A 27,773-nucleotide genomic window follows, 5' to 3' on the forward strand; every position below is an offset into this window, starting at 1 on the left:
ACGAATAGCCCTTTATATTTGAGCTCAAAGCTAAGAGTGAGAGAAATCTATTTGTAAATTTTTAGTAATTTCTTCAATTTCAATTCATTTCAAAGAGCTTTAAAACTTTGCTTAACTTTCTTAAAAATAAAATAAATAATATTCCTTTAAAATAACTTAAAACTACGCTCCAGAGTTCTGTGTTCTGCGATATTTTCCATCAACAACCCTAGCCGCAAGGGGGTCATAAAACTCTGGTAATCTCGCCGGGCAACTGCCAGAGAAATCCGTAAACCTAGTAACCGCAAATCCACTGCCAGTCGACGATTAGATAGCCCCCAGAAATGGCCAAAGCACGGAACCTCTTGCTGCTCTCCTCCTCCAGGCTGCACGGTCACGGATACTTGGAGCATGCCCGTGGTCAGCTGGAGGATCTCTTCAAGGGGTAAGCCATCGAATCTACTGGAGAACCCTAATCTGGAGGCAATATCACTCTTCAGAATTGACCCCCATTCTTATCTTTAAAAGAAGAAGTGTGTTTTTTTTTTGGGATCTCAAATTATTCAATAAATTTTCTTATGATGACCCGATTTTAACGAGGAATACCTTAAAACGTTTATGCACCAATTCCCTATACTAATTTCTATTCCATAGAATATAGAACCATTATATATATACAAGAAAATAATGTTTATTCCCTTGCTTTTCAAAAATTTCTGATGGATTCTCACACCAAACGTCCCAAATTTGTATTGGGATTGCGTTTATGACTATATCTCCTCCAATTTTCATCAGATTCTTATGCGGGATTCCCATTAAATGTTGGTTTTCCATTCCTAATCGATCTGCATCAAAAGCCTAAACCGTGACTGAATATCGATATTTTTCGTTTTTTTCCGATGGATCCCCTTGCAAAATACTGGATACTCGTATCTGGAGCACTCCTATGACAATATCTTTGCCATTTTTCACCCGATTCTCGATCGGAATGTCTTTTTATCCATATTTTCGCATTCCCAATCGATCTGCATCAAAACCCTAAACCGTGACCAAATATCGATTTTTTTCGTTTTTTTCCGATGGATCCCCTGGCAAAATGCTGGATACTCGTATCTGGAGCACTCCTATGACTATATCTTTGCCATTTTTCACCCGATTCTCGATCGGAATGTCGTTTTATCCATATTTTTGCATTCTACATCGATCTGCATCAAAACCCTAAACCGTGACCAAATATCGATTTTTTTCGTTTTTTTCCGATGGATCCCCTGGCAAAATGCTGGATACTCGTATCTGGAGCACTCCTATGACTATATCTTTGCCATTTTTCACCCGATTCTCGATCGGAATGTCTTTTTATCCATATTTTCGCATTTCCAATCAATCTGCATCAAAACCCTAAACCGTGACCAAATATCGATTTTTTTCGTTTTTTTCCGATGGATCCCCTGGCAAAATGCTGGATACTCGTATCTGGAGCACTCCTATGACTATATCTTTGCCATTTTTCACCCGATTCTCGATCGGAATGTCTTTTTATCCATATTTTCGCATTTCCAATCAATCTGCATCAAAACCCTAAACCGTGACCAAATATCGATTTTTTTCGTTTTTTTCCGATGGATCCCCTGGCAAAATGCTGGATACTCGTATCTGGAGCACTCCTATGACTATATCTTTGCCATTTTTCACCCGATTCTCGATCGGAATGTCTTTTTATCCATATTTTCGCATTCCCAATCGATCTGCATCAAAACCCTAAACCGTGACCAAATATCGATTTTTTTCGTTTTTTTCCGATGGATCCCCTGGCAAAATGCTGGATACTCGTATCTGGAGCACTCCTATGACTATATCTTTGCCATTTTTCACCCGATTCTCGATCGGAATGTCTTTTTATCCATATTTTCGCATTTCCAATCAATCTGCATCAAAACCCTAAACCGTGACCAAATATCGATTTTTTTCGTTTTTTTCCGATGGATCCCCTGGCAAAATGCTGGATACTCGTATCTGGAGCACTCCTATGACTATATCTTTGCCATTTTTCACCCGATTCTCGATCGGAATGTCTTTTTATCCATATTTTCGCATTCCCAATCGATCTGCATCAAAACCCTAAACCGTGACCAAATATCGATTTTTTTCGTTTTTTTCCGATGGATCCCCTGGCAAAATGGTGGATACTCGTATCTGGAGCACTCCTATGACTATATCTTTGCCATTTTTCACCCGATTCTCGATCGGAATGTCTTTTTATCCATATTTTCGCATTTCCAATCAATCTGCATCAAAACCCTAAACCGTGACCAAATATCGATTTTTTTCGTTTTTTTCCGATGGATCCCCTGGCAAAATGCTGGATACTCGTATCTGGAGCACTCCTATGACTATATCTTTGCCATTTTTCACCCGATTCTCGATCGGAATGTCTTTTTATCCATATTTTCGCATTCCCAATCGATCTGCATCAAAACCCTAAACCGTGACCAAATATCGATTTTTTTCGTTTTTTTCCGATGGATCCCCTTGCAAAATACTGGATACTCGTATCTGGAGCACTCCTATGACTATATCTTTGCCATTTTTCACCCGATTCTCGATCGGAATGTCTTTTTATCCATATTTTCGCATTCCCAATCGATCTGCATCAAAACCCTAAACCGTGACCAAATATCGATTTTTTTCGTTTTTTTCCGATGGATCCCCTGGCAAAATGCTGGATACTCGTATCTGGAGCACTCCTATGACTATATCTTTGCCATTTTTCACCCGATTCTCGATCGGAATGTCTTTTTATCCATATTTTCGCATTTCCAATCAATCTGCATCAAAACCCTAAACCGTGACCAAATATCGATTTTTTTCGTTTTTTTCCGATGGATCCCCTGGCAAAATGCTGGATACTCGTATCTGGAGCACTCCTATGACTATATCTTTGCCATTTTTCACCCGATTCTCGATCGGAATGTCTTTTTATCCATATTTTCGCATTCCCAATCGATCTGCATCAAAACCCTAAACCGTGACCAAATATCGATTTTTTTCGTTTTTTTCCGATGGATCCCCTGGCAAAATGCTGGATACTCGTATCTGGAGCACTCCTATGACTATATCTTTGCCATTTTTCACCCGATTCTCGATCGGAATGTCTTTTTATCCATATTTTCGCATTTCCAATCAATCTGCATCAAAACCCTAAACCGTGACCAAATATCGATTTTTTTCGTTTTTTTCCGATGGATCCCCTGGCAAAATGCTGGATACTCGTATCTGGAGCACTCCTATGACTATATCTTTGCCATTTTTCACCCGATTCTCGATCGGAATGTCTTTTTATCCATATTTTCGCATTCCCAATCGATCTGCATCAAAACCCTAAACCGTGACCAAATATCGATTTTTTTCGTTTTTTTCCGATGGATCCCCTTGCAAAATACTGGATACTCGTATCTGGAGCACTCCTATGACTATATCTTTGCCATTTTTCACCCGATTCTCGATCGGAATGTCTTGTTATCCATATTTTCGCATTCTACATCGATCTGCATTAAAACCCTAAACCGTGACCAAATATCGATTTTTTTCGTTTTTTTCCGATGGATCCCCTGGCAAAATGCTGTATACTCGTATCTGGAGCACTCCTATGACTATATCTTTGCCATTTTTCACCCGATTCTCGATCGGAATGTCTTTTTATCCATATTTTCGCATTCCCAATCGATCTGCATCAAAACCCTAAACCGTGACCAAATATCGATTTTTTTCGTTTTTTTCCGATGGATCCCCTTGCAAAATACTGGATACTCGTATCTGGAGCACTCCTATGACTATATCTTTGCCATTTTTCACCCGATTCTCGATCGGAATGTCTTGTTATCCATATTTTCGCATTCTACATCGATCTGCATTAAAACCCTAAACCGTGACCAAATATCGATTTTTTTCGTTTTTTTCCGATGGATCCCCTGGCAAAATGCTGTATACTCGTATCTGGAGCACTCCTATGACTATATCTTTGCCATTTTTCACCCGATTCTCGATCGGAATGTCTTTTTATCCATATTTTCGCATTTCCAATCAATCTGCATCAAAACCCTAAACCGTGACCAAATATCGATTTTTTTCGTTTTTTTCCGATGGATCCCCTGGCAAAATGCTGGATACTCGTATCTGGAGCACTCCTATGACTATATCTTTGCCATTTTTCACCCGATTCTCGATCGGAATGTCTTTTTATCCATATTTTCGCATTTCCAATCAATCTGCATCAAAACCCTAAACCGTGACCAAATATCGATTTTTTTCGTTTTTTTCCGATGGATCCCCTGGCAAAATGCTGGATACTCGTATCTGGAGCACTCCTATGACTATATCTTTGCCATTTTTCACCCGATTCTCGATCGGAATGTCTTTTTATCCATATTTTCGCATTTCCAATCAATCTGCATCAAAACCCTAAACCGTGACCAAATATCGATTTTTTTCGTTTTTTTCCGATGGATCCCCTGGCAAAATGCTGGATACTCGTATCTGGAGCACTCCTATGACTATATCTTTGCCATTTTTCACCCGATTCTCGATCGGAATGTCTTTTTATCCATATTTTCGCATTTCCAATCAATCTGCATCAAAACCCTAAACCGTGACCAAATATCGATTTTTTTCGTTTTTTTCCGATGGATCCCCTGGCAAAATGCTGGATACTCGTATCTGGAGCACTCCTATGACTATATCTTTGCCATTTTTCACCCGATTCTCGATCGGAATGTCTTGTTATCCATATTTTCGCATTCTACATCGATCTGCATTAAAACCCTAAACCGTGACTGAATATCGATTTTTTTCGTTTTTTTCCGATGGATCCCCTGGCAAAATGCTGGATACTCGTATCTGGAGCACTCCTATGACTATATCTTTGCCATTTTTCACCCGATTCTCGATCGGAATGTCTTTTTATCCATATTTTCGCATTCTACATCGATCTGCATTAAAACCCTAAACCGTGACCGAATATCGATTTTTTTCGTTTTTTTCCGATGGATCCCCTTGCAGAATGATGGATATTCCTATCTGGAGCACTCCTATGACTATATCTTTGCCATTTTTCACCCGATTCTCGATCGGAATGTCTTTTTATCCATATTTTCGCATTCCAAATCGATCTGCATCAAAACCCTAAACCGTGACCGAATATCGATTTTTTTCGTTTTTTTCCGATGGATCACCTTGCAAAAAGCTGGATATTCGTATCTGGAGCACTCCTATGACTATATCTTTGCCATTTTTCACCCGATTCTCGATCGGAATGTCTTGTTATCCATATTTTCGCATTCTTCATCGATCTGCATTAAAACCCTAAACCGTGACTGAATATCGATTTTTTTCGTTTTTTTCCGATGGATCCCCTTGCAAAAAGCTGGATATTCGTATCTGGAGCACTCCTATGACTATATCTTTGCCATTTTTCACCCGATTCTCGATCGGAATGTCTTTTTATCCATATTTTCGCATTCCAAATCGATCTGCATCAAAACCCTAAACCGTGACCGAATATCGATTTTTTTCGTTTTTTTCCGATGGATCCCCTTGCAGAATGATGGATATTCGTATCTGGAGCACTCCTATGACTATATCTTTGCCATTTTTCACCCGATTCTCGATCGGAATGTCTTTTTATCCATATTTTCGCAATCTACATCGATCTGCATCAAAACCCTAAACCGTGACCGAATATCGATTTTTTTCGTTTTTTTCCGATGGATCCCCTTGCAGAATGATGGATATTCCTATCTGGAGCACTCCTATGACTATATCTTTGCCATTTTTCACCCGATTCTCGATCGGAATGTCTTGTTATCCATATTTTCGCATTCTACATCGATCTGCATTAAAACCCTAAACCGTGACCGAATATCGATTTTTTTCGTTTTTTTCCGATGGATCCCCTTGCAGAATGATGGATATTCCTATCTGGAGCACTCCTATGACTATATCTTTGCCATTTTTCACCCGATTCTCGATCGGAATGTCTTTTTATCCATATTTTCGCATTCCAAATCGATCTGCATCAAAACCCTAAACCGTGACCGAATATCGATTTTTTTCGTTTTTTTCCGATGGATCACCTTGCAAAAAGCTGGATATTCGTATCTGGAGCACTCCTATGACTATATCTTTGCCATTTTTCACCCGATTCTCGATCGGAATGTCTTGTTATCCATATTTTCGCATTCTTCATCGATCTGCATTAAAACCCTAAACCGTGACTGAATATCGATTTTTTTCGTTTTTTTCCGATGGATCCCCTTGCAAAAAGCTGGATATTCGTATCTGGAGCACTCCTATGACTATATCTTTGCCATTTTTCACCCGATTCTCGATCGGAATGTCTTTTTATCCATATTTTCGCATTCCAAATCGATCTGCATCAAAACCCTAAACCGTGACCGAATATCGATTTTTTTCGTTTTTTTCCGATGGATCCCCTGGCAAAATGCTGGATACTCGTATCTGGAGCACTCCTATGACTATATCTTTGCCATTTTTCACCCGATTCTCGATCGGAATGTCTTTTTATCCATATTTTCGCAATCTACATCGATCTGCATCAAAACCCTAAACCGTGACCGAATATCGATTTTTTTCGTTTTTTTCCGATGGATCCCCTTGCAGAATGATGGATATTCCTATCTGGAGCACTCCTATGACTATATCTTTGCCATTTTTCACCCGATTCTCGATCGGAATGTCTTGTTATCCATATTTTCGCATTCTACATCGATCTGCATTAAAACCCTAAACCGTGACCGAATATCGATTTTTTTCGTTTTTTTCCGATGGATCCCCTTGCAGAATGATGGATATTCCTATCTGGAGCACTCCTATGACTATATCTTTGCCATTTTTCACCCGATTCTCGATCGGAATGTCTTTTTATCCATATTTTCGCATTCCAAATCGATCTGCATCAAAACCCTAAACCGTGACCGAATATCGATTTTTTTCGTTTTTTTCCGATGGATCACCTTGCAAAAAGCTGGATATTCGTATCTGGAGCACTCCTATGACTATATCTTTGCCATTTTTCACCCGATTCTCGATCGGAATGTCTTGTTATCCATATTTTCGCATTCTTCATCGATCTGCATTAAAACCCTAAACCGTGACTGAATATCGATTTTTTTCGTTTTTTTCCGATGGATCCCCTTGCAGAATGATGGATATTCCTATCTGGAGCACTCCTATGACTATATCTTTGCCATTTTTCACCCGATTCTCGATCGGAATGTCTTTTTATCCATATTTTCGCATTCCAAATCGATCTGCATCAAAACCCTAAACCGTGACCGAATATCGATTTTTTTCGTTTTTTTCCGATGGATCCCCTTGCAAAAAGCTGGATATTCGTATCTGGAGCACTCCTATGACTATATCTTTGCCATTTTTCACCCGATTCTCGATCGGAATGTCTTTTTATCCATATTTTCGCATTCCAAATCGATCTGCATCAAAACCCTAAACCGTGACCGAATATCGATTTTTTTCGTTTTTTTCCGATGGATCCCCTTGCAGAATGATGGATATTCGTATCTGGAGCACTCCTATGACTATATCTTTGCCATTTTTCACCCGATTCTCGATCGGAATGTCTTTTTATCCATATTTTCGCATTCTACATCGATCTGCATCAAAACCCTAAACCGTGACCGAATATCGATTTTTTTCGTTTTTTTCCGATGGATCCCCTTGCAAAAAGCTGGATATTCGTATCTGGAGCACTCCTATGACTATATCTTTGCCATTTTTCACCCGATTCTCGATCGGAATGTCTTTTTATCCATATTTTCGCAATCTACATCGATCTGCATCAAAACCTTAAACCGTGACCGAATATCGATTTTTTTCGTTTTTTTCCGATGGATCCCCTTGCAGAATGATGGATATTCCTATCTGGAGCACTCCTATGACTATATCTTTGCCATTTTTCACCCGATTCTCGATCGGAATGTCTTGTTATCCATATTTTCGCATTCTTCATCGATCTGCATTAAAACCCTAAACCGTGACCAAATATCGATTTTTTTCGTTTTTTTCCGATGGATCCCCTTGCAAAAAGCTGGATATTCGTATCTGGAGCACTCCTATGACTATATCTTTGCCATTTTTCACCCGATTCTCGATCGGAATGTCTTTTTATCCATATTTTCGCAATCTACATCGATCTGCATCAAAACCCTAAACCGTGACCGAATATCGATTTTTTTCGTTTTTTTCCGATGGATCCCCTTGCAGAATGATGGATATTCCTATCTGGAGCACTCCTATGACTATATCTTTGCCATTTTTCACCCGATTCTCGATCGGAATGTCTTGTTATCCATATTTTCGCATTCTACATCGATCTGCATTAAAACCCTAAACCGTGACTGAATATCGATTTTTTTCGTTTTTTTCCGATGGATCCCCTGGCAAAATGCTGGATATTCGTATCTGGAGCACTCCTATGACTATATCTTTGCCATTTTTCACCCGATTCTCGATCGGAATGTCTTTTTATCCATATTTTCGCATTTCCAATCGATCTGCATCAAAACCCTAAACCGTGACCGAATATCGATTTTTTTCGTTTTTTTCCGATGGATCCCCTTGCAGAATGATGGATATTCGTATCTGGAGCACTCCTATGACTATATCTTTGCCATTTTTCACCCGATTCTCGATCGGAATGTCTTTTTATCCATATTTTCGCATTCTACATCGATCTGCATTAAAACCCTAAACCGTGACTGAATATCGATTTTTTTCGTTTTTTTCCGATGGATCCCCTGGCAAAATGCTGGATATTCGTATCTGGAGCACTCCTATGACTATATCTTTGCCATTTTTCACCCGATTCTCGATCGGAATGTCTTTTTATCCATATTTTCGCATTCTACATCGATCTGCATTAAAACCCTAAACCGTGACCGAATATCGATTTTTTTCGTTTTTTTCCGATGGATCCCCTTGCAGAATGATGGATATTCGTATCTGGAGCACTCCTATGACTATATCTTTGCCATTTTTCACCCGATTCTCGATCGGAATGTCTTGTTATCCATATTTTCGCATTCTACATCGATCTGCATCAAAACCCTAAACCGTGACCGAATATCGATTTTTTTCGTTTTTTTCCGATGGATCCCCTTGCAGAATGATGGATATTCGTATCTGGAGCACTCCTATGACTATATCTTTGCCATTTTTCACCCGATTCTCGATCGGAATGTCTTGTTATCCATATTTTCGCATTCTACATCGATCTGCATTAAAACCCTAAACCGTGACTGAATATCGATTTTTTTCGTTTTTTTCCGATGGATCCCCTGGCAAAATGCTGGATATTCGTATCTGGAGCACTCCTATGACTATATCTTTGCCATTTTTCACCCGATTCTCGATCGGAATGTCTTTTTATCCATATTTTCGCATTCCCAATCGATCTGCATCAAAACCCTAAACCGTGACCAAATATCGATTTTTTTCGTTTTTTTCCGATGGATCCCCTGGCAAAATGCTGGATATTCGTATCTGGAGCACTCCTATGACTATATCTTTGCCATTTTTCACCCGATTCTCGATCGGAATGTCTTTTTATCCATATTTTCGCATTCCCAATCGATCTGCATCAAAACCCTAAACCGTGACCAAATATCGATTTTTTTCGTTTTTTTCCGATGGATCCCCTGGCAAAATGCTGGATACTCGTATCTGGAGCACTCCTATGACTATATCTTTGCCATTTTTCACCCGATTCTCGATCGGAATGTCTTTTTATCCATATTTTCGCATTTCCAATCAATCTGCATCAAAACCCTAAACCGTGACCAAATATCGATTTTTTTCGTTTTTTTCCGATGGATCCCCTGGCAAAATGCTGGATACTCGTATCTGGAGCACTCCTATGACTATATCTTTGCCATTTTTCATCGTATATTTAAGCTGAAATCCTTAAAGGATATCCTATCGATATAAAATCCTATCGATAAATATAATTTTGATTGTTTGGCGGAATATCTTTAAACATCCTTTGTTTTCTTATAAAGTTTAGGTATTAAAGCGAAATATAGGAATACAATCTTATTTAAACTACAATATCCTTTAATTCCTGACAGCGCCAATGTGAAGACCGTGCTCTTCGTGCCCTACGCCCTGCGGGATCATGACAAGTACACTGCCACCGTGAGGGATGCTCTAAAGCCGTGGGGCTACGCCGTCGAGGGACTCCACACGAAGCCGGACCGGGCCCAGGCCCTGAAGGAGGCCCAGGCCATTTTCGTGGGCGGCGGCAACACCTTCGTCCTTCTCCGAACGCTCTACGAGCTGGAACTCCTGGAGCCCATCCGGGAGCTGGTGCTGCGGGGCGGTCTGCCCTACGTGGGCAGTAGTGCCGGGACGAATGTGGCCACCAGGTCCATACACACCACCAACGACATGCCGGTGGCGTATCCGCCCAGCTTCGAGGCCCTGGCTCTGGTGCCGTTCAACATTAATCCGCACTACCTGGACCCGGAGGCCTCCACTCAGCACAAGGGCGAGACACGGGACGAAAGGATCGAGGAGTTCGTGGCGTATCATGGCCTGCCAGTGCTGGGCCTGCGAGAGGGCACCAGTGTCCGGGTGGAGGGCGAGAAGGCCACGCTGCTGGGAGATCGGAATGCCAAGCTCTTCAAGGCGTAAGTAATTTTTTAATTAATTTTTTATTTAAATAATAATATTTAATTTAATTCCAGTGGTGGAGGCTCTGAGGAACTCCCTCCCCAGGCCGACTTGAGCTTCCTGCTTCAGAAATAATCAGAATATACACTGAGGAAAACATCTACACATTTATTGTACATATACACATACAAGCTTATTGTATTATTTTTGCAATAACAACAATTCCTAATAAAACTACAATATAATTCCTAAAAAAAATATGATAGATTATATTTTAATAATAAACTATGACTAAAATGGTATAAAAAAAGGATGTACTTGAAGCGGTACCGGGAACTTTTCATATTTCAATAAATTAATATATTTTATAATAATTTAATTTTTTTTTATAAGAATTGACTGGCAGACTTCTTATTCGATTCTAAAACTGATGTGTTCTGGCAATGTTTCATAGAAAATTATTATTTTTTTTTTATAAAATTGTTAAATCTTATTTACAATTTATGGTTTTTATGAAATATTCTGGGGATTCCCCAAACTTTTGTGGACTTGGAAGTGTAAAAAATATACAAGTTTCTTAATTTTTTTTTTAAACATTTCTTTTTTTTTTTGGCACACCGGTTTATTAATTAATTTATTTTTGAGACAATGAGGCAAGGCGGCATTTATTTTTTTTCACAGAGTACAGCCACTTAACTAATTTTAATTTTAATTTAATATTTTTTTCTTGCAACAAAATATAATTATTTAAAAAAAAAATAGAGTCATGGTACTTAGAGTTAGAGGCCTCTGCAGAGAGAACCCTCCCTTCCCAAACTAATCTATGGGTCGTCCTTCCCGGCTATTGCCCGAAGGACTCTCCTTTAAGGACTAAGGTAGTCTATATATTATATTATATAGGAATTACATAGGCAAGTTCAATAGTAGTTAGGATAGTTAACAATTAAATGGGATATATGCTAAATATTTACATGCGAAAACCAAATATCGAATGTCTATGAATGGCAGCTATATATTCTTAATCCTTATCCTTACTAATCGTTGTCTAATCGTTCTTTTTTTTTAATAGTTTTTCCTTATGATTTCTTTTAGTTTTTTAATTTTTTTTGAGCATTGAAAGTTTCACTTTAAAGCAAGCAACAACTGGCTTATTGAACTAGAAGTTAGTGTTGAGATAGGTCTGCCACACAGGTCCTTGGATGTCCTAGATGCGAGTATAAGAGTTGGCTTTGAAGTCCTGTATACGATGCACACCACCCAGAGTTTGAAGTCACATTCACTCACCCCCACTACCCCTTGCAAGTCATTCACGCATGGAAGTGTAAGTTTTAAAAAAAAAGGAACTAATGATATTACAGGCAGGAGCAGGAGCAGGAACAGGAGCTATATCAGACTGCCTGCTATTTGTGCAAAATACTTTTATCCTCGTAGCGGATGATGGCATCACCGATCTGCTTCCTCGACGCCAAATGGATGCACTTCTCCCGTCCACAACGCTCCGGCACCTCCGGCGGCAGTGTTCCGCCCCTCGCCAGATAGTTACGGACATCCTGGCCGAATCGTAGATTCGGTTCCACGCCCCGGAGTATGTGAACTGAATGCTGGGCCGCCACAAACATATCCAGGATGCTCTCAACGCCCGCAGGACGTGTATCCGGCCCTTCCGTTGGCATTAACAGCTGATCGATGTCCAGGTCGCTCCTGATGATCGGTAATCCCTGCGGATGCAGTAGTTTCCGGGCTGAAAAGGAAGACAGAGCTATAGAAGGACATCCTAGCCGGCCAATGGAGATCCTTACCTTGAACATAATCCCGGGAATAGAAGGAAATCACATCGTGGTTGTGACGATCAAAGTATCCAGAGCTCTGGGAGACATCGCAGGTGTCGCACTCCTTACAGAACTGCGCCCACCGGCACGGATACATCTGGAAGCCGATGGGTGCGTACACCTGGAAGCCCTGGATGGTGTTCATCCGGACACGATTGAGGAAATCAGCCTTGAAGTTCATGCCCGGCGTGGCCATTAGAACGAGGGACTCGAGGCCCAGCTTGGGCAGCGCCAGATCCGCCACCACGAGGCTGATTAGCTGCCGGGGTCCGTACATGGAGGCGTGCAGTAGCCAGTCACTGGCATCCACCGGCGTGCTCAACTGCTCCGGCAGACGGATGGAGACCCAGGCGATTCGAGAGCCATCCGTTTTGTATTTCGTGGACAGGTCCAGGGCCAGAGTCTTGAGCGACTTGAAGGGATCATCGTCGCCCTTACTGGGCGAGTCCAGGCGATATAAGAAGATCTGAAAGGATCAAAGGATTGAAGGAAGTGCTCAAAAGAAGGAAGGGCATCCTCACCAGCAACAGAAAGGTGTTATCCTGGTTCTGCATACAGACCCGCTCGTATTGGGCCACAAACTCCAGGGCATCCGGTACCTGATGCTCGAACGCCGGCACCAGGACCGCTATCCGTGTACTCTCCGTGACGTAGGGCGATGGCACCACCTCCACCCTGCCCAGGGGTTTCACCACCTCAAAACTCTTCACCAGAAGCTGTCGATTCCGTCCGGATCCTTCCTGCAAGCTGAGATGCAATTGATAGTCCATGCCCCGGGTGGCATCGAACTTCCGGTAGGCACTGTGCAGGCTGTGGTACGTCAATCGGGGATGCTTCAGTGCCGCATACTGCAGGGCGATCTGCAGCACCTTCTCAAAGTCCAAAGCATCCACCTTGGACAGTGGGGCCACCGTATGCTCGGCATTTCCATGGGACAGGAAACTGTGCGTCCCGTTTAGAAGCTGCCACGTGAGGATGTCGTGTCGGGTTTCCGGAGCACTCGGCGGTGGAACTCCCAGCGGCCAGCGAATCTCCAGGATCTTGTTCGAGATACTGCCATTGGCGATGCGGTAAGATTTCTGTTCCAGATCATAGCTACTAGACTGCACCTTTTCCAGGTGATCCTGTAAAGAAATTATCATTTAAAAATATATATATTTTAGGAATTATGATTTAAAATCGAACCTTGGAGAAGTAGGCGTGTAGTCGGTAGAAGTCCTCGGGCGTTTGGACAGGATACACGGTGCTGGCATTGCGGAAGGCCTCCTGTTTGGCCAATTCACTAAAGTCACGATGTCGTCGTCCTGGAGAGTCCAGGGCATAGCTATACTGACGCATTCCCTGTAAGAAATAATGGGATTTATATATTTTTGTTGACTTAGGTGGCGTTATTTCTTATTTAAAAGATTATTCCATGTTTTATCGATATTTATGCTTTTCTATCGAAGATCTACCATCTCTAGAGAAGAGTTTCCTCAACATAATAGCCATATCAGGTAGACTTTAATATTTAAAGTTTCAAAAACGATAAATTCGATAAACTTTTAACGATTATTTCGATATATTTAACAAGAAGTTGTTTGTTGTTTAAGATTTATGTATTTCTGTTGATTTAAGTAACTTTATTTCATATTTAAAAGTTTTTTTTTTATGTTTTTTCGATTGTATTTAGGTTTTATCGATTTTTATATGTATTTACCGAATGTCTACCATCTCTAGAGAAGAATATTAAATAGGAAACATTGGCTTCTAATGATTATTTATATTAAAAATTAAATAAAACTCCATTGTAACAAAAAATTTTCTTTTTAAAGTTTTAAAAACGATAAATTCGATATCCTCTTATCGATTATTTCGATAAATTTGTTTCCCTGCTTGATTCCCTTCATATTTCTTTCTTTGGAAAGTACAGTTGGCCAAGGTCATGGGTCACGCCTCAATACCGATTCCATGGAAAGGAAGTCTCTCCAGAGCTCCCACGGATGCGAGCCACATGCTTCCCCCCCTTTTTTTTTTTTTGCATTTTTTATTTGTATTTTCTTTGCCAATCTACCATTTTATGATCCATAAATGCCGAGGGACCGCCAGCCAAGGGCATAATTAAATTAACAATGTCGTACTAATGGAACAAAGATCGCCCATTCGATTCGGGGGATTTGAAATTTTCCAACCAACTCCTCCGACTTCTTATCTCCTTGTCAGTCACAGCTGCAGTCACAGTCACAGTCACTGTGTCAGTTAATTAATCAATTCCCATATCCCATTCCCAGTCCCTCCTTTATGGGGGGAAGTCTTTTGAAGCCGCCGGTTCCAGCAACTCTCCTTTGGGAAGTTAATTAACCAACAAATAATGTTGCATTTTTTTTCAATTTTTTACTCATTTTTGAATTTAAGCAGCTGCTTTTGCGAAATGACAGTTTTTATGGCTTTCAAAATTAAGTAAGTTCACTAATTTAGTTGGTATTGTGAGTCACTTAAGGTGCTATGACTTATTATTTAGTAATTGGAAGACCGGAACATAAATCACTGAAACACATAAATAAACAAAAGAAAGAATTCCATTTTCGAAAACCAAAACAAAATCAAATTATTAGGAACCTGATGCTTTCATCTCAGATTCTGCGGAAGAAGGGGAATATACAAAATAATCCCCTTCTATAAACAGTCCAATAATTGCAAATAATAGTGATTCATATCGGAGCCTATTTTTGGAATCTGAGGAAAGAAAGCACTAATTTTATGTTATTTTCTTTGCTATTATTTTACTAATTTAATTGCCTGACATTAGGAATTTTTTTTTTATAAACACAAAATAGATCGTGGTTGGTATGTCTGAAATTTTAGAGCCTCAAATTTAGACAATTACAGGCCACTGTTTAAGATATCCGTTAGCAGCTGTGCCCCCAAACTGTCATGGTCATGCCCCCTCGCGGTTTCACTTGCACAGTGGTCTGGGGGTTGTGGAAAAAGTAATACTTAAGAGGTTCTCAAAAGGGATAATTTTTTTAGAATTTATTCACCATAATTTAGCAACATAAAAGCATAAAAAACAACATAATTAAATAATATAAATATAAAAATACCTTTTTCGTTACTTTGCAAAAATTTAGAAGCATCAGCTACCCTTATATTTTATACTTTTTCAAATTTTATTTGTTTTTATTACAATCTAAATATTTTAAGAAATATTTTAACCCTTTTTCTATTGCTTTTCTTGTTATATTTTAATGAAATGTTACAGATTTTAAATTAAAAAGCTAGTTTCAGAAAATTATTTAAGCAAGACTTCCATTTTTAATGTCTTAATATCTAATCCTTTTTAATTCCCTAAGAAAATACCTTTAAAGAACATTAAAGAAATCTTTTATTTAGACTATAATTATTTATTAAGGGAAAATATTAGTATATTTTAATTTCTAAAATGTTAGGGAGTATATAAGTATGAAATTAGTATAATATTAGTAATTAGTTATAAGTATTAGCATAAGTATTTATTTTATTCTTAATTTCATAATTTTTCTCAACAAAATATCTATCATTTCATGTAATACACTTACTTTGTCATTTTCAATAAAAACATTGATAGAAAATATTACTTAAAATTATATATTTCAAAATCCTGAATACTGTTTCGAACCCATGACCTCTTATTTTATTTTCGCTCAATTTTCTCAAACCCCCGAACCATTGTTCGAAGCGCAAAGAAATTCTTTGTTTGTTGCTAGAAAATAAAATAAACTCTCCCGTCCATCAAGTGTGAAGTGGCTACTTATTCTGTGCTTTGATTTCTGACCAGCCCCAAGCCCCAATCCCCAAGCTCCAAAAAATCCAAAAAATATAAATAAAAGCCAAACTGACAACACTGCATGTGAAATATCAATGAAATGGCTCCAGTATCTTCGAGGTCTTTCCGTCTGTCTCTCTGGCTCTTTTTCACTCTGATTCTGATACTGATTCTGTATCTGATTCTGTATCTTGTATATCTGTATCTGTATATCTGTATCTGTATCTGTATCTTGTGTGCGTCTTTTGAGTTTGCGGCAAATTGTTTAAATAAATAAAATGGCATGTAGGAAGCCGGCACGAACGATGCCAGAAAATTAAATGAAATGTCTGATTGTCGATCCGCATGTGCGTGAATCGTTTAGGATTTTTATTTAATTTTAAAATTTATTTAGGAGAACTTCTAGTCTTTGTCAGCAGAGATATCTTAAAGTTTAAACATTTTAAATTAAAAAAAAATATATAAACTCACCTGAAAACTCTCCTGGCATCCTGCCACCCGACTGGCGTACTTGACACACCTTCCTATGTTGACGGAGTGATCGGAGGTGCTACCGATCCGGACACATCGCTCCAGATTGTTCCTCATCTTCCGGATGACACTGTTGCTGAAGAGGATGCCCGCCTCCAAAGAGCAATAGTTTCTGTCATTAAGACCCGGTGGCAGGTCCTCCTCCCCGGCACTGGCAGCTCCTCCACCCAGGTCATTGAAGGGATTCCCGGCATCCAAGCCCACTCGTGCTCCTCCCATATAAAGGTCAAAGGTGATACTCATGTGGTATAATAGTTTCTTCAACTTCCGGGCATCCACATAGACATTATCCGGAACTAGCAGGAAGTAGTCGTACTCCTTTAGGTAATTATCGGCTATGTACTTGATCACATGGAAGGGACGACGATTCTCGTGGGTGTCCGTGAATCCCACAATGTTCTTTAATTTATAATTAGTCTTGACACTGTCCGCATAGATGAAGAACTTAATTTTATTGACCAAGTGGGCTATTGTCCGGTTGAAGGCTGTGGCATAGGTGTTGATGTGCTCCTGGGAGGTCATGACCCCAATGAAGAGCTTCTCCCGGATACCCAGCTCCGAGGAATAATATCTCGGTCGTATCACATTTTTTACCTTTAAAAAAAAATAGTAAATAATAATAATTATTATTTTTTTTTGTAATTAAAATCGTGAGAGGAGAGTCTGGTTCTTGTTCTGAGAAATATATTTTCTTTCCGATCGATTCTGGGGGGAATTTGAGAATGAGATTTAAATCTTGAATTTCCAAGATATTTTTTTTCTTGTGCCCTTCAGTACGTGACTTCTTCTTAAAAGTGGCTTAAGGCTTAAGTTATTTTTATAAAAAAAAAAAATAGAAGAAACAAGATACAAGATAAAGTAGTTCTTCAAAGTACTTTTATAAATTTATAGCACCTGCCAAAAAGGGCTTCTTTTTTTATTTTTATCTCTTCAATTACATCTTTTTTTTTAAGTGGTTCGGGTTTTGTATTCCAGCCACTTGAGGGGATTTTTGTAATTCCCATTTTTATGATTAGATGACTAAACAAGAGTTCGACAACCCCTCGATGAGGAATTCCCTTCCAAAAATTAATACTACAATTTTTATTAAAAAAAAAAAATTAAGAGATAATGTCAAGTTGGGGTCTTAAAACTTTCAAACTGATATTAAAAATTGACAGTTGGATTCTTGGTTTAAATTTTAAATAATATTTATTAGTATTTAATTGTTAGGTAATAAAAAAAATAAGAAAGTCACATGACTTTTAAGACTTTCCGAGAAACAATAATTGTTTTGGTTATTTTTGATTTAAAACTACTATCAACTATCTTAAAATTAAAAGAAAAAATCTTAACCAATTTAAAAAACTATATCTTAGTGACTGGAAACTTTAAGAAATAATTTAAATATTTATTTTATTTATTCCCTTAACTAATCATGTGATTTTTTGTAGACTTTTAAATAGACTTCTTTGTAGAGCTACTTCCTCCTAAAATATTCCGAGAGGCACTAGCAATTTCAAGGCACTTTTCAAATAAAAAAAAAATAACTAAATAAATAGTTAAAAAAAAAGGTAAACAGAAACATCCATTTAGCGCTTAAGTGGGCGTCTATTTTGTGTGTTTTTTTGCGAAATTTTGCGAAAAATTTGCATACATGCAAGCAAGTACTTAGTTTGCCTTGTTTATTATCCAAAAAATATATACATTTTTTTGTCAATTACTACAAAGAAGATGCGTGCAAGTCGGACACACCTACTCCCCTACTACTTGCTTCCAGCGATTTGTTTAAATTGGAAATTACTTTTGTTGAAATAAACAAAAGGTCAGCACTTTTGGTCCAATGTTTGTCCAAGTTCGAGTATATACAGAGGGATTATTGCAGTACCAGTACCAGTACCAGGTAGTGTTCATAGGAATTATGGCTAATTAAAAATCATTCTTAATAGATTTTTAATAATGGCTAACAAGCTGTTTGCCCGGCCTTTAGCTTTATGGCATATCGTAAAGTGGCCCGAACTCTCAGGGTCACTTTCGGCTTTAATCTTTTTACTTTTTTTTTGTTTTTGTTTTTTAATTATTCTGGTTTTTTAAAATACTCTTTTGGGATATTAAATATTTAATATATATTATTACTTTATTTAGTAAGTGTCTAAATAATTTTTCTAGTGGAATTAGTATTTGTTTTAAAATTTAATTAGTATTTATACAGACTCTGGCTTAGAAAATTAATAGAAATTATTTTTGAGGCTTCAAATAATGACTTGTTTTGTATATTTATTTCCCAATTTAATTTTATTTTAAATTCTATCATTTTTAATTTAATTATTAATTTTGTAAGCCTTCTATATCTCTTCCAGAAAGAGTATTCCATTTTCTACTTGAAGAACTAACAACTCAGTCATCTCTCGCCTAGACTTCTTTATTTAAAGTAATAATTTATAGATTTTTATTTAATAATTTTTTCTGTTTGCCGAGTCCTTGAATGGTTTTATTTTTTTCTATTTTTTTTTTAGAGTGAAAACGAGCTCGATGGGCAAATAGTACTATAACTTGTTGGTTGGCGGCAATTAGCAATAATCACCTTAATAAATAAATGTATTAGTGAGGTAAGAAAAAAAATACTTGATCGATTAGATAAATAAACAGAAACACTCAGCCAAGATATGAAAGTTAAATAGGAAGCTATATATAATTATTTTTATATTTTTTTTTTAATTAAAAACTCTGAGAGTTTGATGATGATTTTTGTTTCTAATGCCAGCCTTGTACCATTAGCACAGATCTTTTCGATTCTAGAATCTACAATCTATAGTCTAGAGTCTACAATGTAGAATCTAGAGAAGACTAGAAGACTAGAAGACCAGAAGACTGGGGGGAAGAACAGCAACATTTGCCAATCATCAACTGTGTAAATATATCGCCGAAAGGTAAACCAAGACTAAAAATAAAATCACCGCAAAAAAGCACAAAAATGAAAAAGAAAACATACATTTTGGTAAAGATTTGTGTTCTTTTTCCAAGTAAATAAAATTGAATTTTTTCGGGAGAATGAAAAATTGGAATTTACAAAACATTAAGATGACGGAGGAGTCTCTACTGTACCAGAACACCTGAACATATTTTATCCAAATAGAAATTGAATTTCTAGAAATAATACACGTGGTGTTGGGGATCGAAAGATATAGGCGTATATATATATATTACTTCACAGATAAGACTTTAAACAGCCTTGTGACGTAATTAACACAACGGAAGTGAGTCGAAAAGTTAAAGAGAAAATTTATTGAAAGTCCAAAACCCAAACTTCTTATCAAAATTTGGTTTATTTTTCTTATCAATGAATAATAAAAAAAAAATAACAAGAAATAGAGTTAGGAACTACGTCACTCTGGCAACTAGAAATGTAAGAGATATTTTAAAATTGAAAAAAAAAATAAAAATATCAGAAAAACAAAAGAAAATATCCATTTTTTGAGTCACAACTTGAACTTGAGACTTATAGTCCCTACTAAACTACTCTATATAGTTGGCAATAAATCTCCAGATAGCCGCGAGTGAGTATTATTTTTATATGGCCGCTACTTAGGTTCTGTTTGCCTTGTAATGAGCCATGATTAATACCTCGAAAATCTCCACAGGTTGTTGTTAAAGTTACTTTATTCTCTAGCAAATATTATGCTTCGGATTTGACTTAAATACTCCATTAATTACTAGACTATGGATACTCTAATTAATAGCCTTTTGGCGCCCTTAACCCCTAAACTGCTTTTAAATTGATTCAATTATGGACCGAAGCTTGTAATCATTGGCGATCGCAAATGAAAGACTTTATGAAGCTGATTAGGTATCAATGGATTGGATCTTTGATTGGCTAATAATCCAATCATCTGTTATATAGACAATATATCCCATTCCATACAATTATCGACCCAGTCGATTGCACTTTTTAAATCGCACCAAGAAATGCATAAATTACGGGATTGAATTGGATTTGAATTTGAATTGACAACGAAATGGATTTTGTTTACACTGGGAATTATTTTTCAAGGGTCTTTGGATTTTATAATTTATTAAAATTTAAATGAAGAGATTTTAGATAGATTTCTTACATTTCGGGTAGTGTGGTTTGTAAGAATAGCTATTTTATTAAATAGTCTTGTAGACAAAAGTGTTTAAATAGTTTAAGTACCGGGTATTTATATTTATTTAAAAAACAGCAGGCTTTTCTCTATAAATATGTATTCAATATATTGTATAATCAAGAATATAATCCATGCAAGTACCGGGTATTTATATTTATTTTAATATATAAAATTATAATAAACAGGAGAGATTCCTGAGCTTCTGGTATTATAATAACAAATCTTATAGACAAGAGGGTTTAAATAGTAATAGTACCGGGTATATGTATTAATTTTAAATATAAAAATATTTTTTCTTTATAAATATATTTTCAATATATATATCATCTATAATATTATCTATGCAAGTACCGAGTACTGATATTTAATATATTGTAGAATCTACTATCTATGAAAGTACCGGGTATTGATATTTCATGAACAAAGTCTAAGCCCTAAGCCCTAATCCCTGAAATAATTCCTAAAAAGACCCCTTATATCTCTCTTCCCATATCGAACACCTCTTGTAACTCACAGATCACTTAAATCTGAAGACCTACATCCTTCCTATATAGCTCATCCAGATCAAATACACCTTATAGAATATTCAGAGGGTGTCGCAATCTGGTCGCTCCATCCGCTGGAGGAGGAAAGTGCCCCAAAGGCGAGAGACAACCTGGAACGTGCAACCGACAGACTTTGCGGCAAATTGTATTGGATTGGAACAAATCTTAATTGGGACAAGTGCGCCGGGCCAGACAGACATACTAGACTGATAGACTGAGAGACTGGAGAGACTGTCGAGAATTCTAATGCCCTCCCTCCTCCAATAATGGGAGGAACAGATGCGGGTCGGGACGGATTAGTCTAATAGTCTCACTGGGACTGACATCGGACGGGCAATTTATTGGGGACACAGTCTGTACAGTCTGTACAGTCTGGCCCCGGATAAAGCGACCAGAGTCCACACCGGAAATGCGACGCGCTTTTCAATTAAAACCAAAAAAAAAAGGGGGTAAGATGGGTAAACAATATCCACATTTATTCGCACTTGTGGGAATGATATTGTAAGGAAAATGTAATTAAAGTGAAAAGACAAGATCTTAGATCTATATTGAGTAGTTTAAGTAACTGGTATTATTATTTATACAGATTTTTGAAAGAAAATTACACCTTTAAGAAGGAAATCCTCTATCATATCTTGGTTCTTAACTTTCCAAACATAAAAACTAAAGAGCCACTCTTTAAAGACCTCTCAAAAATCCCCCTCAATTACTGATATAGATTATACAAAGTCTCTCCGATTTCCAACTGAAACCCTTTACTTTTTTTTAGCCTCCACCGAACACCAATTGACAAATTGCCTTCAAGATGAGTAGAGATATAGAGCTATTGGTTCCGATTTCAAGAGCTTTACTTGACTTTTCAATTAGAAACTTGTGCAACTTTTTCGGGGCGATAAGCTGTTTTATTTTTAGGAGCGACCTGCCTGATAATAATAACAATATTTCCTTACCCCCTAAACCTTATAATTTTTCTTGATTTATTTAATATTTAATACACACAAATTTGGTAGAGAAAAATAGTTTAAAAGTCACTTGTCGCCGTGCATTCCGGAGGTAGCACCCATGTATTTATCAAATAGATAATCCCCGACCTCGTTCTGGGCCCGTTCCAATTGCCTGATATAGTCGGCCAATACCTTCTGGCCATCGACCTGCTCTTGAAGGAAATTCGCCTCAATAAAATCGCACAAATTCGGATCCGATTCCTTCCCAGCCAGGGTATGTAAATCCAATAAATGTTGATTAACTTCCATTTCCATTTGCAAAGCGTGCTTGAGGGCTGCTAGGGAGCTCTGGAAACAGGGTATCGGTTCGGGTACACTGCTCAAAATTATGGCACCACCACGCTTATTCATATATTTCATTATTTTCTCAGCGTGTTCACGCTCCTCCGCACTGGCCTGGATAAAGAATTTGTGCATGCCCGGAGAACTGATATCAGCCCGATCGAAATGATACGCCTTGAAATGATATGTTCTATTAAAAAAAAATATTTAAAATTAAAAAAATAATTTCAAACCATGGCTAGGTATTGGTGGCAGGCCTTGAGCTCCATATTGATCTGGTCGTTTAGCTTTTTTTCGCAACTCTGAGCGAAATTCTGGCGCATTACCTGACAAAAGTGGCGCCCAAAAAACCCGCAGAAACCCAAAGACATTTTCTCAACAAAAAATTTCATTATTTTCCCCCCTATTTTTTTTTTGTTTACTTTTTCAAATACAATCTGAATGAAAACCCAAAACAACAAAAATACAAAAAAAACTGGACAGACTGGGGACAGGTGAGTGTTGAAAGATGGAAGATCCCTCAACTCTTTTTCTTTTTGTATTTTCTGTATTTTTTTGGGTTGAAGTTCAAAGTGCTCTGCCGGCTCTGATTTCACTTAACTTCCACTTAGCATTAGTGTGTACTCTTCACGTGTGTGTGAGGGAATATATACATATATATATATATATATAGTATATCGGTGTTTATGTCCAGATCTGTTTGCTTTAACTCGAACAAGTACACAGACACGTTGAGCAAACGCGGTTATTGTCTTTTATTAAGTGAGTGGACGGAAGACTCTTTTTTTTTCGTATCATCTCCCCAGCAATACTCTTTAAAATGTTTGCTTTTCTTTAAGAAGCTAAAATGGGGTTTATTGGGCCATAATTCTCAACTGGTTCTGGTCAATATTTGTATAAATTAAGCGCCTCAAAAGTCTAAATAATGATATTACCAAAAATTTACAAAAAATAACACTATAATAAGAAGAAGTTGTATTTTATGCATAATTAAGCCTATGATTCTCAACTAGTTCTGACCAAAAAGTATATAGTATAATGTACATAATAAATATTAACAAATTATTTCAAAATAAAAACTTATAGAAAGATATTGTTCAAAAATATACAAAAAATAGTACCAAAATATGAAAAAGTTGTATTTTAAGCATAATTTAACCTATGATTCTCAAGTAGTTCTGACCAAATGAACATAATATAAATGTACTTTATAAATATTAACAAATTATTTTAAAATAAAAACTTATAGAAAGATATTATTCAAAAATATACAAAAAATAGTACCAAAATATGAAAAAGGTTTATTTTAAGCATAATTAAGCCTATGATTCTCAACTAGTTCTGACAAAATAAACACAATATAAATGTACTTTATGAAAATGAACAAATAATTTCAAAATAAAAACGTATAGGAAGAGTATGGAAAATTTGTTAAACTTCCCTAAAGCCTCAAGTTTCAATTTCCAAACGCATGTGCGAATGCGAGAGTCTTGGGCATTATGGTCCCCCCTATACCATTTTTTTTTTTCAAAGATCCCCCAGAAAACGAAAAATGAAACTGAAACTTAAACTGAAACCGAAACTGACCGACCAAAAACCCCACACAGACCCTAAAAAAATAACTATATACACTACGCACATTAAAAAAAAATGTGTTATAATTTAGCCAAGAAATGGTGACTCTTCCGACCGCATGTGCGACTCGTAAAAAAAAAGGTAATAATAAAGTCCAAGTAAGCAGAGTAAGCAATTTCACCAGACAGCAAAAAAAAAAAAATTAAATTAAAACACACAAGAGTTATGCAAATCATCGTTTAAGTGGCCTGTCATGGCGGTTTTTTTTTTAGAGGAATTTAAATCATTTAATTAATTGTAAAAAAATAACACGGACTTAAGACATTTCTCAATAGGACCGCTAAGGTCTCAAGTTGTCAAAATTAAATTAAGTTGTGTTAATTAACAAATCAAGTTTAGAAAGCTAAAAAAAAGAATAAATAATAAATAAAAATAATTTATAATTTTTCTTTTTTAAATTCAATTAAATATTCACTTAACGTAGGACCATAAAAATCCAAAATTTCGACGGAAGGCGACACTTTTCAATCAAACATTAAAAATATTTATAATTACGGCCCATAATCCAGTTTTTTGGTGTTAAAAACGAAACGTGCCATTAATTATAAATATTATTAAGCTGAGGCCGAAAAAAAAAAACCAAAAAAAAAAACATAAAACGATTTAGGAACCTTTTTATTTCGAACATATTGAAAGAAAAACGCAAAGCTCAGCATATGGAAGCGAAAAATAAATATAAATTGCAGGAACATGAGGTCGAAAAAGCATGCTTTTTGAAAAATACTATTTTTAAAAAATATTTTCGAGCAAATTAATCATTTTATTTGCTTCGCAAATTATTCTAGTATAAAAAAAATAAAAGAATTCTTTAGATTTCGGTGGGAAAATAAACAAATATACACATATACTCCCCGTTGGTGGGTTGTAATTTAAAAATGCGTTTATTTATTTAAATTTAATTTACGAGCTCTCGATGGTCTTTAATTTACGGTGGCTCTTGTGCCACAGCCCCTATTTATTAAAAAATTAGGAGGAGAACATTTTATAATTTATTTTTTTTGGCCCAAAACCCCAAAGCACCACAAGCAATTGAGTTTTTATTTTTAACTGGAAACTGGAATTGATAAGAAAAATAATAAGTAAAATAATATGACGTCTGAAAATTGAAAAAAAATATATAAAATTGGACACTGGACAACAGGGGTTACTGCTACTTAAATCTCAACTTTAATTAGGGTCATTGCCCTAGGCAGGGGAGGTACTTGAGAAAATATGTGAACCAAGTGGGCAGTTTTAGTTTCAATTTCGATAGTAAAAAAAAAATATGCAGATTCTTAGGAAATTCGAGAAGTAACACGTGTCCGAGGGTTAAGAAAAATAAAAAAATATAAAAATGAGAATTAAAAGTGGTTGCTATGAGGAATAAGAGTTGGCATTTTATGGAAAACAATTTCACAAGTTAATTAAAAAATCATAAAAAATAGGTCTTGATCTTTGGGCAAAGTAATTTAATTAGTTGAAGTATTGTTTTTGGGGAATATATCTTATCCTGATCAAAATTAAATGAATTCCTGCTGTCCAGTGTCAAAAAATAAAAAAAAAATAGAGCCTGATAAGCCCGAAGGTCAATAAATCGCTATCAGCCCCAACTGGCCCGATGCTGGCTATGAAGTAAGTCTATATTACTAAGGTATACCCACATTTCCATACACTATATATATATATATTTTTTTTTTTTTTAGTAATATTTACAGGCTCTACTAGACTTGTGTCTATTTATTCTTGGGATTTAAAGATTTTTCAACTTTACACATCATATTCCTCATTATAATTTATTGTTTTTTATGGTTTTATTTATTTTTTAAGGGAATATTTAGTAAGTAAAGCATTTATATATAGATATAGATATATTTTTGTTACTATATCTATTTTCTAGCTAACAGAAATTTTATATTAAATTATAAATTATTACACAGCTAAACAGATTTATTTTAAATTTTTAATATTCAAAACAAACTACTTTAAGACTAAATATAATATATATATTTTTAAATCTTAAAACTAACAAAATACAGTCTTTTTTTTAAACAATTTTTAATACAATCTTATATATATTTTGATCACTTTTTAAAACTTTTTAAAAAATATATAAAAATAATAATTATTATTATTTTAAACCTTAAAACTTAAAGTTTGGAACGTACCGGCTTCTTGGCCGCCAGCGGCTTGTTAACGAGATTGAGTTGCGGCTCAAAGTCCTGGCCGAAGCGCTCGATCAGCAGGTTCTCGGCCGCCTCCTGGGGGCACTCCGGCTGGATCAGTTCGATCAGGATCTCCGGGACACACAGGCTGAGCACGAGGCCAATGGCCAGGCTGAGCAGGAAGCAGTGGTTGCGTATGAAGCGATCTAGTCTGCGCATTTTCTTTAATTTTCAAAAAGGGGGTGGTGGGTCTTTGGAGGTGGAGAGGTGCCAGGAAGAAAGCGGAGAAAGAGGTAAAGAGGAGAAGTGGAGAAGGAGAAGCAGAAACTGGTGTCAGGAGCAGAACCAAAAACCAAATCTGGTGTCATATGCACATTTTTGCCGCGGTTTTTCCACTTTTCCACATTTATGGCTGGGGCCGGGCCGGGGGCCACTTGTTGCTGGTTTCTGGTTCTTTGATCGCTTTTCTCCGCTTTTATTTTATTTCTCTTGTAATTGCAATCCAACAGGTGCTCTTCTCACTTCAAACCGTATTTTTTAATTATTTTATTTTCGGCACTTTTTCGATTTTTTGACTCGGCGCCGTACGCACTTCTTTCCTTCGTTCGCTTTTATTTAATACTTTTCCCGGCATTTTCCCGGGCACATTGCTGTTACGCTCGCGCTATTTTTTTTTTCGATTTTGCGGCTAATTTTCGCGAAGCACGCTGCGCTGGGGGGGCCGCTAAAAAATAAAAATAAAAAAAAAGCGACTCGAGCGCCGGGCCGGTTTCGCGCAGGTAAACAACAAAAAAAATAAAGCATGCTTAGTGTTGCCAGATGCGTATTTGTCGATTTTCCCCTACATATCGATATATATCGATAGTGATAGTTGATATTATTAGTTTGGTCACTTTAAAGGCGCCAATCTTAATTTACGGTATTTAATTTGATATTTTTAAGGTTTTAAACCAGAAAGAGACTATATTTCAATAAATTCTCTATATTTTCTTATTAATAAATGGTTTTAAGCTAGATATAAATAGATTTTTAGCTCTGTAAACGATCTCTGCCAATCAATGGCCATGAAAAATTAAAGCATACAAGTTTTAGTACTTAAATAGTTTTATAAAAACTCTATAACTTTTAAAACTAAGTTACAATATATCATATTTATTAATTTACAAAATATAAGCTAAAAACCCTCGATTATCGCTTATTTTCTCACCTGACAGTGCC

The 27,773-nt window shown here is 36.7% G+C and overlaps 3 protein-coding genes across 3 annotated transcripts; 1 reads left to right on the forward strand and 2 right to left on the reverse strand.

Annotated features, from left to right (window-relative positions):
• Window positions 1-155: 155 nt before the first annotated feature.
• Window positions 156-10,938, forward strand: LOC6504088 (probable alpha-aspartyl dipeptidase). The gene is made up of 3 exons (XM_001964113.4): window positions 156-424; window positions 10,137-10,697; window positions 10,755-10,938. The coding sequence occupies exons 1-3, from the start codon at window positions 324-326 to the stop codon at window positions 10,813-10,815; spliced, it is 723 nt and encodes a 240-aa protein (XP_001964149.1). The 5' UTR covers window positions 156-323; the 3' UTR covers window positions 10,816-10,938.
• Window positions 10,824-27,382, reverse strand: LOC6503565 (chondroitin sulfate synthase 2). Its single transcript, XM_001964114.4, has 6 exons — window positions 26,559-27,382; window positions 16,765-17,418; window positions 13,695-13,850; window positions 13,031-13,633; window positions 12,480-12,975; window positions 10,824-12,421 (listed from the first exon to the last, which is right to left on the reverse strand). Exons 1-6 carry the CDS (start codon window positions 26,772-26,774, stop codon window positions 12,081-12,083), a joined length of 2,466 nt encoding a protein of 821 aa, XP_001964150.2. The 5' UTR covers window positions 26,775-27,382; the 3' UTR covers window positions 10,824-12,080.
• Window positions 22,435-23,300, reverse strand: LOC6503564 (soma ferritin). The gene is made up of 2 exons (XM_001964115.4): window positions 23,013-23,300; window positions 22,435-22,953 (listed from the first exon to the last, which is right to left on the reverse strand). The coding sequence occupies exons 1-2, from the start codon at window positions 23,169-23,171 to the stop codon at window positions 22,522-22,524; spliced, it is 591 nt and encodes a 196-aa protein (XP_001964151.2). The 5' UTR covers window positions 23,172-23,300; the 3' UTR covers window positions 22,435-22,521.
• Window positions 27,383-27,773: the final 391 nt, after the last annotated feature.

The sequence above is a fragment of the Drosophila ananassae genome, chromosome XL (assembly GCF_017639315.1).
Source record: "Drosophila ananassae strain 14024-0371.13 chromosome XL, ASM1763931v2, whole genome shotgun sequence".
Classification (NCBI taxonomy): Eukaryota; Metazoa; Arthropoda; class Insecta; order Diptera; family Drosophilidae; genus Drosophila; species Drosophila ananassae.